This window comes from Antechinus flavipes, chromosome 3, assembly GCF_016432865.1.
Source record: "Antechinus flavipes isolate AdamAnt ecotype Samford, QLD, Australia chromosome 3, AdamAnt_v2, whole genome shotgun sequence".
In the NCBI taxonomy this organism is placed as follows: Eukaryota; Metazoa; Chordata; class Mammalia; order Dasyuromorphia; family Dasyuridae; genus Antechinus; species Antechinus flavipes.
In genome coordinates, this window is record NC_067400.1 from 586,501,711 (window position 1) to 586,515,264 (window position 13,554).

Below are 13,554 nucleotides of genomic sequence, written 5' to 3' on the forward strand. Positions count from 1 at the left end.
TCCTGGGTTATTTATACCTTCTGAATCCAATTCTCCCAGTGCAACAAGAGAACTGTTCGGTTCTGCAAACATATATTGTATCCAGGATATACTGTAACCTATTCAACATGTAAAGGATTGCTTGCCATCTGGGGGAGGGGGTGGAGGGAGGGAGGGGAAAAATCGGAACAGAAGTGAGTGCAAGGGATAATGTTGTAAAAAATTACCCTGGCACGGGTTCTGTCAATAAAAAGTTATTTAAAAAAAAAAAAAAAAAAAGGGAATGGAGGGAGATAGTGGGAAAGCCGTGGCAACTCGCCCGGAGGCAGGGAGATGGTCAAATGACCGCTTGCGGTGGGTCAAAGCCCGGGCAAATTCCAGGCCTTTCCCTGGTCACACCCCAGAGGGCAGACTCTCCGAGCACTCCAAAGGTCGGGTCCAGATGAGAGAAGTCCAGCATCTTGCCCCAACCTTGACACCGCATCTCAGGAACTCGGCACGAGACCTGGCTTCAGACTCACTTCCTCCCGCACGTGGGAATCCCTAGCTTTCCCATTGGCCTACATTTGCCCCCTCCCATAGCCGAGAAGGCCGCTATATGAGTGGAGTTTCTGATTGGTCCGAGGCTTCCCGTGTCGCTCTCATTGGCCGGCAGTATTCACGCCTTCTCTTTGCTCTGTTCCCACTCTCAGGTCGGGCTGAACCAAGAGGGGTCTAGGGGTGGAGGTGGGAGGGTCTTTTGCGTGGCGCGGCGTCTTCGGGACCCACGGAGTGTTTGAGACAGCTTTTCAGTATTTAGCTTTTTGTGTGAGCCAGATTACGAAGGAGGCTCGGGTGTTGGTGGAGTGGAACGAATGGCCGCAATGGCCGAGTTCCCGAGTTCCCCTCTCCTCTCTCCTCGGTGGTGTGGGCCGGGCGGGGCCGGGCGGGGCTCGGGGCTTAGGGGCTTTAGAGGTTTCTCGCTCCTGCTTCTGCTAGTGCCGTTTCCGTCGCTCAGCCGCCGGAGAGAGCCCAACATGCTGCCGCTCCTTCCCCGGCTCCGCCACGCCCTGCTCTCCGGCCCCTGGCAGGCGGGGTGAGTGTGCGGCCCGGGATAGGCAGGGACTCCCCTTCTCTGCCCCCCGGGCTCCTCCCTCCCCGCCCCTAGAAGCCCCTGGGAGCCTCAGGACCCTCTCCCGCGGCATTTAAGATACCCTTCCCCTCGAAGTCTCAGGACCCCTCTCACCCACCGGAGCCTCAGGACCCCTCTCTTACTAAAGCTTCAGGACCCCCCTCCCCCACCTACTAGCGCCTCAGGGCCCTTCCCCCCGTGGAATCTCAGGACCCTCTTCTCCCGGAGCCTCAGGACCCCTCTCCTACTGGAGTCTTAGAGCCCTCTTCTCCCCCCTCAGGACCCCCTTCCCCTCTGCAAGTTAGGGGCTGGAGCTTCAGGATTGCTCCCCCCTTTGTACCCTCAGGACCTCCCTTTTAGAACCTCCTGATCCTCTTCTAGGCCCCGTCCCAAACCCCACCAACTGTGTTTTCCCCTTAAGGAGTGGTTCCCTTCTCTCCATCTATTGGATCCTTTAACTTCATTTCCTCTCTCAGGGCCATCCCCGCAGTTGGATCCCTGAGACCCCTTCCCTCTCAGAGGAACTCCCCCTAAGCATTCCCATACACTCGCTCGCACTCATCCCTGTATTTCTCTTCCACCCAATGGATCCTTTGGGATAGGCGGTTCTCATCTGGGCATTTTCAAACTTGGTTTAAAAAATGTTTTGGTAACTTTTGGCATACCTGATTTCCTTTGTAATCCCTTGCATTTAAAAACATTCGGAGGCATTCACTGGGTGGTCAGAGGGGTCCATGACAAAAGTGGCTAAGCATCCTTGAAGTTTCAGAGAGACACCCCCTTATCCCAGCCTATTTTTCCTTAGGAAATAATTTCTCTCCACCCACTGAATATTTTAGAGTCACCCTTATTTCCCCCGACTCTTCTCCCATCAAGAAATTCCTTTAGAACCTTCCTCTAGAAAAATCTTCTGGGTCTGGATTTTTTCTCTCTTGAGGTTGAAGGCTAGCCCCCCGGCATGTGCCCAAGCCCCAAAATGGAATCCTTTCCCCCCAGCAGAACTTGTGCTCTGAGCCTTTCTGGGTGCATCCATTTTTCTCAGTTACCATATGTTCTGTTTCTTTCAAATATTAGAGCCATCTCTTCCTCCCACCATCTTAGCTGTCTCTGTCATCTTTCCCCTTCCCTTTGGACTCTTCTCTTTCAGGTCAGTCCCTTCCTGTCCGTAATGCCACAGTGCTGCCACAGTGCTGAGCTGTTACCCAGACTTAATCAGTATCTCTGCCTCCTATGTGAACCAGAGCAGCTGCTTCCAGGCAGACACTCCCTCAGTGGGCCTCAGTTTTCTGAATCTGTAGAATGAGGTTTGATGGGATTTAGAACTGGAAGGGGTAGTTCTTTGCATAGAACTTCCTCATTTTACAGATTTTTTGGTCCAGTGAGATTAAGTGAATTATCTACTGTTACTTCTCTGCAAATCTTGAGCTCTTCCCACTACCCCAAGGACTTGAGTGATAACATTTATATAGCTTTTATGTTGCCTCTTGCCTCATGTGACATACATAACATACCTATCTCTTGATCCTCCCAGTAACCTTGGAGATAGGTGCTTTACAAATGAAGAATCTGAAGCTGAGAGCCTATAAAGACTTTGCTTCGACATATTTAACATATATAGGACTGCTTGCCATCTAGGGGAGGGGATGGAGGGAGAGAGGGGAAAAATCGGAATGGAAGCTAGTGCAAGGGATAATGTTGTAAAAAAATTACCCTGGCATGGCTTCTGTCAATAAAAAGTTATATATATATTTAAAAAAAAAAAAAAAAGGCTTTGCTTCGATAACATTCTCTGTGTTTGGGAAGTCCTTTAAGTCAAGGTACTTAACTTCTGAACTGCAATGTTCTCAATTGACTTAAGCCCCTTCAAACATTTTCATTCTGCTTTCTAAGGCTGCTCCCAGACTAGGAATTCTGGGCTAAATCATACTCATCCAGTTGGGGCTAAAAATGGTTTCAAACAAATAAACTTTCTCCTTGGCCCCTATTGCAGTAATCTTTATTCTAAGGCTTTTCCAAGTTCTGATATTCTAGAATATAATAATAGTAGCTAATACTGTTAATATATAACACATGTAAATACAAGTATAATATTATCATTAGCTGTAATATAGTACCTACTAGGTGAAGGGCACCCTGCTAAGCATTTTACACTTAAGTCATTTGAACCTCACAATAACCCTGGTAGGTAGGTACTTTTATTATCCAGAGGGAATAGGAGTGGGGACAGGCAGGTGGGGGTTAAGTGACTTGCTTAGAGTCACATAGAATTTGGAGTCAGGAAAATCAAACTGATATCATGCATTCTATGAATTTGAAACATTGATTTATCTTCCAGTAAGACAGCCATTCTTTCTTGGGGTTAGAGATACTGGTGGATTTCCCTTCCTGGTGAAAATGGGGCATTGTAATTAGCCCTGTTAACAAGGGATGCTCTACTGAAAAGCTGAGGAGAGAAGCAAACCCAGGACTTTGGATTCCGAGCCCCGAATTCTGTTCTCTGTTCTGGCTCATCCATGGTTGGAGTTTTAGGTATCTGTCCAGACTCATAGAGGCTCAGTTTCCTTATCTCTAAAGTGAAATGACAGGGTCTATACCCTTGAGTAGTTGTTTAGATCTGGCTCCAACACTGTGCTTTATATATAACTTCATTTATTTTAATTTATTTATGAAGCAGTTGGGGTTAAGTGACTTGCCCATATTCACATAGCCAATATTAAGTGTCTGATTGGATTTGAACTCTTGACTCCAGGGCCGGTGCTCCATCTACTACACCATCCAGCTGCTCTCTCCATGAATCATTTTTGTTAAACTGACTAAAAAATGACGCCTGAGAAAGTTAAGAGGGCCCCCCCCCCCCCCTCCACTCCTGTCAGCATTTGTTAATCTTGGTTTAAGCACTCTCAGTTGAGCCTGGGATTGGTGATTCATCTCCTCTGCACTTTCCCCTTTACCTCCCTGACACTCCTATCTTCATTCTGTTATCTTCCAGATAAGGTCAGCTTTGCTTTATCCAGGGCCTAGATAACAGCTCCTAATAGGAAACCTAGCTCGGAAGCGTGGGAGGCCTGATAGGATTCAAGTCAAGTCTGAGTAAGCTGCAGAAACCCCTTTCTTCCCTCTCTCCCCAGCATAATGAGCTTCCTGGAAGTCTTCCAGCAAAGGTGGGGTGATGAGTTGAGGGCTGTGTTCTAGTGGAGCATTATTATTCAGACATGGAGACATTGCTCTGAAAGTCTAGGATTCTGTGGTCAGCTCCCACAGAATTCACTGACCTTTTCTTGCCCTAATCCTGCTTCTGATATAGGTTAAACATGTGTAATCCACACATATTTCCAAATTTTTCATCTTCAAGAAAAATCAGACCAAAAACTATGAGGAAGAAGAAACCAAAAAAAGATGAAAATACTGTGCTTCAATCCACATTCAGTCTCCATAGTTTTCTCCTTGGATGTGATTGACATTTTCCAAGTCTGTTGGAATTGTCTTGGATCACCGAGTTGCTGAGGAGCTGAGTCTGTCATAGTTGATCATCACCCAATCTTGCTGTTACTATGTAAAATGTAAGAGGAATTTTTAAAAAGCTAAATTACAAAAAGTTCCCTTTGCCCAGCAGAAAACTTTGGTACAGAATGTTCTCCAGTGCTCCTCAAGCAGATACACAGTTTTACTTGTATTCTGTGTTTGTGAACTAAGGGGTCCAAGAGGAAAGATGGAATCAATAAGATCTGCTGATATTTTGGAAGCATTTTATGGTTTGCGGGAGTGCAGAGCCTTAGAACAACCTTGTAAATCATAGATTTGAAACCAGAAAAGAGTTTAGAACGAATGTGATCTAGCCTCCTTGTTTTAGAGAAGAAAGTTGCCCTTGATTACTGTGTGTCTCAGAAATGGTGAGGGGGTCACCATTTAATAAAAAAAAAAAAAAAGCTGGAGAGATCTCTAGAAGCAAAGCAAAGTTTATTATACATTGGAGAGAAGGGAGTGGAACAGATGATGGAAAGGTGGAAGTACCTCCTGGGGGCAAGGTTAACTCTTTAATCCCTAATGCAGATATCCCCTCCCACCGCTGACCTTCATCCTCATTGGCTGAGGATCTCACATTCTAAACTAGGGAACTACTCAAGAAATTGAACTTGACCAATAAGTACATAGTTGCCCATATTTGTCTGAAATAGGGAGAAAATGATGTCATGAGAGGACAGCAGGAAGGGGATTTAGGTATGCTCTTGACTCAATCTTCAAAGTCCTTCAGGCCTACTCAAACTCTGAAGTAGATGAATCCTTACTCGAATTTCACAACTGTCTTGAAAGATCTCACCTCATCTCGTTCATTACCCACGTAGTAAATGGCAGAGTCTGCATTCGCACCCAGCTCCTTGTACTCCAAAGCTAGCCCTCTCTGTTTATAGAGGAAAAAGGCAGGTGACTTGTCTAAGGTGTGGCCAGGGACTGCCTCTTGGATTGTAAGCCCCAGGTGGCTCAGATGAGTGCTCTGAGATCAGGGTTTTGTCTCAGTAAATTCATACTCCAAGTCTCAGACAGGCATTTTTCCTTGGCGGAAGGGACTGTAAAGACTGCTTGGGGATTTCCCAGGTGGTCTTCAGGCAATCCCAAGGTAGGAATCACCTCTTTCAGGGAGTGTGCCGCCTAGATTCTTCCTGCTCTCTGTCCAAGATCATTGCAGGAGTCCTGGAAAGTCCCCCCTTTCTCCCCATGGGCCCCTCCACGCAGGCTCCTCTCCTTGCTCCCCTTGCTCTTTGAACTCTCCTGCTGGCCGCTTTCCTAGGATGTTAGGCCCTCTCTCCCATCTTACTGCTGAGCTGGGCCTTTTGAGCCAATGAGTAAACTTCTTCTCCTGGGGAGCAGCCTGAACTTGCCTCTGGCCTTGTCCTGTCCTGTTTTTGTAAATCTCTGCATTTGGGGGATTGTGGGCCAGTCACTTCCCTCTGTAAAATAAAGATGATTATAACCAGGGTTTTTGGGAAGGTTGCATGAGACATGCTTGTACAGTACTTTGCTAACCTTAAAGTACCGCAAAAATGTGAGCCATTGTGATTGCCATTGTTATGGATAGGTGGTTCTAAGCAAATTGCTTCTCCCCTCTTGGCCCAAACTAGGATATTGGCTTAAATGTGGGCCAAGATCTGTTTCCCTTTAAGTGTCTTGTGTCCTGAGCCTCCTGATGAACCCACTGGGCTGGGTTATTCCTGGGCCTGGACTCTGCCACCCGCTCCCTGGCTCTTTGAGCCTCTTAGGCCCTATCTGTAAAACAAAGGAGTCAGACTTGATGGGCCCATTATCTTCTGATGGTCTGTGGTGTGTGGGCTGCATTTTAAAGGCCCTTCCTCCCCACTTGCTTATTTTGTTGAGTGGAAGGAGCCTGGCCCCTGAAGGAAAACGGCCTCCCCAGTCCTTTTCTGATTTCTTGGGAAACCAGTTCTAGTTCCTCTGCTGTTTGCCTGGCAACACTGGCTGTGGGGCAGGGTGTGGTGTAATCTCCTAGAACTCTGGAGTAACTAGTCCAGAGATGTCAGCGGGATCCAGACTCGCTCTCCTGGGTCCCTGGAACAGGTCAAAGGGAGCTTTACAAAGGCTTGACTCAAAGCCTCCTTCTAGGACTTAGTACCTCCCTCCACCCTCGTCTCTTTGTGCTCCTCACAGGCACCCTGCTTTTTACTTTAGGCCCTCCTAGACAGCAAGCAATGGCCGCTCTGTCACTAGTCTGCCCTCGATGCGGTTGTCTTCTGGCAGCGTTCTAATGTGTGTCCTAAGGTCCCTTGTCACTGATGTTTTCTGTTCTGTTCTCTTCCAGAATTTTTGCCATTCTGTGACTATAAAGCCATAGGATCAAATGTTTCCGATTCCAAAGATAGCCTTGGCTTCCCGCCATTTAATGCTTTACTCTCAGGCCCACACCCTCCACTCTGGATTCCTCATTTGTCACTAAGTCCATGCACGTCCACCCTGCATTCATCAGGGGGCAGAGGATTTCAGGAACCATAGAGCAGAGACTATCAAGAGATGGGAAGAGCCATAGAATCCAGTAGCAAAGCTAGACAGGACCATAGCGTGGAGACTATCAGAGCTGTGGGAAGGGGCACCTTTGGGTAGAGACTATCAGAGTCTGGTCCAATCCTTAGAAATCCTCTGGTCCAGCTCTTTTCAGATGTGGAAGTTGAGGCCCAGGCTGGTGAAATGATCTGTATGATGCTGGATAGCAGGCTGTTAGTAGAATGGGGATCCAAGCCCAGGTCTCCAGCCGTGCTGCAGTCCTAAGTCATTAGGGTTTGGATAGGTGCCTGGACGATGGCTCCAGACCATTCGTTTCCTCTGTCTGACAGGGTCCTGGGCTGATCCAGAGGAGCACTATTGATCTTATCTTCTGTCCTTTTGTCTCAGGCTTGCATGGCAGCGCGCTGCCTCTGTGAAGGTGACCAATGAACCTGTCTTGGCGTTCACCCCAGGCAGCCCTGAGCGAACCGCCCTGCAGCAGGTATGTGTGGGGGAGGGGGGGAGGGGGGTTTGCAGATTAAAGATAGGAGGGAGAGAAGGATGCTGCTCCCTAAATCACAATACCCTGCATTATGGAAGTATGGGCCATATAGAATTCCGGTTCTAGAGCCAGAAGGACCCGGACCAAGCTCAATAGCAAGTCTAACATTGACTGAGTGACCCAGCTCAAGTGACTGTTTTCCTATCTGCAAAAGGCTGCTGATCCTATATGCATGTCTTACCTCATAGAATCTGAGATGGAGAGCTGGAAGGAAACTAGGATCCTATAGTCCCATCCCTTTTTATACAAATTTATACAAATGAAGAATATTTAAATCCAGTGGTTAAGTGATTTGTCCAAGGTGGCAGAGATGGAATTTGAATCCAAATCTTCCAACTTCAAACCAAATACACTTTCCTCTACAACCTACTGCTTTGCAAAGTCAGTGATTGGCAAAGCATTTTCCTTACAGAATCAATACAACAACATAGAGGAAAATATAAACCTAACTCTCATAACTTTAAATATGAATATATTAAGCAGTCCTACAAAATGAAAAAAGTGACAAATAAGAAAACAAACTCCTACTGTCTGTTGCTGAAAAGAAACACATTTTTAAAACAAAGACTTGCACAAAATAAAACTGAAGGGATGGAAAATAAATTACTATGTTTCAAGTGGATCTAAAAAAGCAGGAATTGCTGTTATGCTATCTGACAAGCAAAAACAACTAATAAAAAAATAAAAAGGGATAAACAAGGGAACTATATTGCAAACCAATATCAGTAATTAAAATATATTCTTCAAATTTCTTATCTAGATTTATTAGGGAAATGCTAACTGAAATACAGGAAGCCATAAAGACTTCAGTATCCCTCACTGTCTTGGATAAGGCTAACAGAACGATAAAACCAAAGAGAAAATACAGTAGTAATCAAATTGCTGCAGAAACAAGGGTTAAAAGACTTATGGCATCTCCCAAATAGGCCAGCAAAAGATAATATTTTGTTCAGATTGTGTTTTTCACTACCACATGAAACTTTTACCAAAATTGATCATGTCTTAGAGCACAGTAGAGCATGATAGAAACAAATTTAAAAATACAGAAATGGTTACTATGTCCTTTCATAAACAAAAAAACAGATCCAAATGGAGATTTAACAATGAAATCTTAAAGTGAATCAAAAAACAAATCACAGAAACAATCATTATGTAAAAGAAAATAATAAGAATGAAATAATGTACCAAAATTTTTTGGGTGCAACTAAAGAAGTCCTCAAGAAAAAGATAATATCTCTATTAACATACTAACAAAATAAAAAAGAAAGAATTAATTAACTGAAGCCAACAAATAAGACTCAGATAAATACAAAAGACGAAATAGTGACAGTAGAGGAAAAATAAATCAGAAACAAAAAAGCCCCTTAGGAATGATAAAACTAAAAATTAATTCTTTTTTTTTTTTAATTTAAATTTTATTTTATTTAATAATAACTTTGTATTGACAGAATCCATGCCAGGGTAATTTTTTACAACATTATCCCTTGCACTCGCTTATGTTTCGATTTTTTTTCCCCTCCCTCCCTCCACCCCCCCCCCCCCCCAAGATGGCAAGCAGTCCTATAAATGTTAAATATGTTGCAGTATATCCTAGATACAATATATGTTTGCAGAACCGAACAGTTCTCTTGTTGCACAGGGAGAATTGGATTCAGAAGGTAAAAATAACTCAGGAAGAAAGTCAAAAATGCAAATAGTTCACATTCGTTTCCCAGTGTTCCTTCTTTGGGTGTAGCTGTTTCTGTCCATCATTTATCCATTGAAACTCAATTAGGTCTCTTTGTCATAGAAATTCACTTCCATCAGAATACATCCTCATACAATATCGTTGTCGAAGTGTATAATGATCTCCTGGTTCTGCTCATCTCACTTAGCATCAGTCCATGTAGGTCTCTCCAAGCCTCTCTGTATTCATCCTGCTGGTCATTCCTTACAGAGCAATAATATTCCATAACATTCATATACCACAATTTACCCAGCCATTCTCCAATTGATGGGCATCCATTCATCTTCCAGTTTCTAGCCACTACAAACAGGGCTGCTACAAACATTTTGGCACATGCAGGTCCCTTTCCCTTTTTTAGTATCTCTTTGGGGTATAAGCCCAATAGAAACACTGCTGGATCAAAGGGTATGCACAGTTTGATAACTTTTTGGCATAATTCTAGATTGCTCTCCAGAATGGTTGGGTTTGTTCACAACTCCACCAACAATGCATCACTGTCCCCGTAAAAATTAATTCTTTAAAAAAACTAATACAACAGATAAACCTATAGCCAAAGATGATTAAGAAAAGAACCGAAAATTAAATCAATAAAATGACAAATGAACAAGATGAAATAAAAATTATCAGAGCATATTATGTATGATTATATGCTAATGAAACTTACAACATTCCTTCAAAAATGTAAAATACTCATACTACCAGAAGGCCAGATAGAGATTTTAAATACTCTTAGAGAAAAAAAAAAGATCTTACTGTAAAGAAATTATGAAGAAAATACCTCCTGATCTTGATACAATCTATTTGTGAAATAGTTCTCAAAAATTGAGTACCCTCCAAGAATCCTTTTATGAGACAAATACTGTTCAAATAATCTAAAGCAGGGAAAGATGAAACATAGAAGGAAAAGTATAGGTCAACATAATTTAATAAATATTGATGCAAAATTTTTATTTTTATTTATTTTTAATAACTTTTTATTGATAGAACGCATGCCAGGGTAATTTTTTACAGCATTATCCCTTGCATTCACTTCTGTTCCGATTTTTCCCCTCCCTCCCTCCACCCCTTCCCCCAGATGGCAAGCAGTCCTTTACATGTTGAATGGGTTGCAGTATATCCTAGTACAATATATGTGTGCAGAACTGAACAGTTTTCTTGTTGCACAGGGACAATTGAATTCAGAAGGTATAAATAACCCGGGAAGAAAAACAAAAATGCAAGCAGTTTATATTCATTTCCAGTGTTCTTTCTCTGGGTGTAGCTGCTCCTGTCCATCTTTGATCCATTAAAGCTCTCTTTATCGAAGAGATCCACTTCCATCAGAATACATCCTCAAACAGTATCGTTGTTGAGGTATATAATGATCTCCTGGTTCTGCTCATTTTACTCAGATGCAAAATTTTTAAAGAAAATTTTGTCAGACTACATCAGTTTATCAAAAAAATCATTACAACCAAATAGGATTTATACCAGGTTTCCAACGATGACTCAGCCTCAAAAACCCAAACAGCTAAAATCACATCATCATTTCAGTAGATGCAGGAAAAGTTTTTTGACAAAGTAATTTTCTTTTATGCTAAAAATTCTACCAAAAAATAAGTATAGATGACCTTTAAAAAATATCATGAATAGCATCTATTTAAATCAAAAGCAAGCATCACATGCAATGGGAAAATGCCAGAACTTTTCCCAATAAATATAGGCATGAAGCAAAATTGCCCACTCTTCCTACATTGTTGAATGTAGTTCCAGAAATGTTAGCAACAGCAGTAAGACAAAACAAGAGAATTAAAGAAATGAGAGTAGATAAAGAGAAAATAAATCTATCCTTATTTGCCAGTGATATGATGGTTTAGCTGGGAAATTTTAGGAAATCATCAAAGATACTAATTGAGACAGTTAATTCTTTAGCATAGATGCAGTTTGCAAAATAAACCCTCAAAAATCAACAGCCAAAAACCAAATAATGGAACTTAAGAAGCAAAAGTAGAGAAATCTCATTCTAAGTAGTTACAAAATGCACAAAGTATTTGGGGATCAACCTTCCAAAATAAACCAAAGATTTATATTGCTTTAATTACACAATGTTCCTTAAAGAAATTAAAAAAAATTTTTAACTAGCTGTAGGAATATTCAGTACTAATGGCGAGGCCATCCCAATATTATAAAAAAAAATGATACTTCCATGTTTTCAGATAGTACTCTGGCATAAAGGAGTCCTTCCTGACAGTACTTAGGGTTCCCTTATTGACTTTTATTTTCTATAACTGGGTTTGCAGTTGCCTATTCCGCAGCAGATATGGCTGTCAGTAGTAAAGTACTTGTCTGGGTACTTCATTTAAGTTTAAGGAAAGAACAGTGGGCCAGCCACAGACAGCTGTGAAAACAATCCCTTTTTGACTTTGGATCCTGAGAACAACTTGTAAAATGATGGATTTTAATTCAATGCAAAGCTTTACTGCAAGCAGTGTGGAAGAGGAGGAAGGAGAAAGGGAAATCTAACAAACAATTCAGATATATACACTAACAATATAATTCATTAGTGCAGTACTGAATTGGGAGCACAGAGACCCAAGTCCATTCAGCAGAAAGGGAGTGCTCCAAGAAGGAGGTGTGCTTCAAAGTACCTTTCTGAGAGGACTTTGGATGTCCTTGGAGCTGGCCAAATTGCACATTGGATCAGGGCAAAGTATTATTTTAGGGAGTTTATTATCAGGCAGAAAAACAAGCTGACTATAGACAAAATACTATTTTTTTTTTTTGGGGGGGGGGAGGTTTGCATCTCAGGAAAAAAAATGATCTGCTAGACAAATTATTATTCAGGAGATAGAGCTGAATTAACCTTCAAAAAATTAGTGGTTTTTTTTTTTTTTTCATGAGTATGTTCTATAAGTTTATAGCTTTTCCTTCCTTAAGGGGAAACTTGTTATGAAAGCCTCAAAACCATCAGGCCTATTTTTTTTTTTTCAAAATGTATGTGAAGATAGTTTTCAGCATTCACCCTTGCAAATTTTTTCTCCCTCCTGTTGATTTATGTTAAACGTGTACAGTTCTTTTATATGTATTTCTACAATTATGCTGCACAAGAAAAATCAGATCAGAAAGGGGGGTGGGGAATGAAGAAGAAAACAAAAAGCAAGCAAACCACAACAAAAGTGAAAATGCTATGTTGTGATCCACACTTAGTTCCCATAGTCCTCTGTCTGGGTGCAGATGGCTTTCTTCATTACAAATCTATTGGAATTGGCCTGAATCATTTCATTTTTGAAAAGAGTCACATCCATCATGACTGATCATCACATAATCTTATTGTTGCTGTGTACAATATTCTCTTGGTTCTGTTCACTTTACTCAGCATCAGTTCATGTAAGTCTCTTTAGGCCTTTGTGAAATCATCCTGCTGATTGTTTCTTATAGAACAGTAATATTCTATTAACATTCACATTTTATTTACCCACTCTCCAATGATAGGTGTCCACTCAGTTTCCAGTTCCTTACCACTACAAAAAGGGCTGCTACAAACATTTTTGGCACATGTGGGTCCCTTTCCCTTTTTTATGATCTCTTTGGGATACAGAGGCACTCACTGCTGGATCAAAGGGTATGCACAGTTTGGTAGTCCTTTGGACTTATTTCCATATTGCTTTCCAGAATGGTTATATCAATTCACAACTTTACCAACATGTATTAGTGTCCCAGTTTTCCCACATCTTCTCCAATATTTATTGTTACCTTTTCTTGTCATCTTACAGGCTTAATCTTATAACAATAGTTTCCATCCATTCTATAAACCATATCTTCCATTAAGGGGAAGCTGTTATTGTAGTCCCCAAACCACCAGCCTTAATCTTGTAACATTCCAAGATTAATTTATATTTTAATGCTATAACAAAGTACCAAGGGAATACTTTTTGGAACTTGATAAAATAATAACAAAATTAATTTAGAAAAATAAAAGATCTAGACTATCAAGGGAAATTATGAAAAAAAGAACAAAAGGGGAATAGCACTTATAGACCTCACTCTAGATTATGAAGCAGCAGTCATCAAAACATCTGGTTTGGTTAAAAAATAGAGAGACCAATGGAACAAACTAAATATGAGAGAATAAGAAACAGTGGAACTTAGTATCTCAATTGTTGGATAAAGTGGAGAACATAAATTACCTAAGAAAAAACTCTTTTA

General features: G+C 41.8%; 1 protein-coding gene across 1 annotated transcript in view; it reads left to right on the forward strand.

The window, feature by feature from the left end:
* Positions 1 to 939: 939 nt before the first annotated feature.
* The window catches only part of ALDH4A1 (aldehyde dehydrogenase 4 family member A1), a 31,076-nt gene continuing 18,461 nt past the window's right edge, over positions 940 to 13,554 (forward strand). Inside the window, exons 1-2 of the mRNA XM_051988370.1 lie at positions 940 to 1,054; positions 7,490 to 7,583. Of these exons, the coding sequence (XP_051844330.1) occupies positions 996 to 1,054; positions 7,490 to 7,583 (153 nt within the window). The 5' untranslated portion in view covers positions 940 to 995. The remainder of the gene's footprint in view (positions 1,055 to 7,489; positions 7,584 to 13,554) is intronic.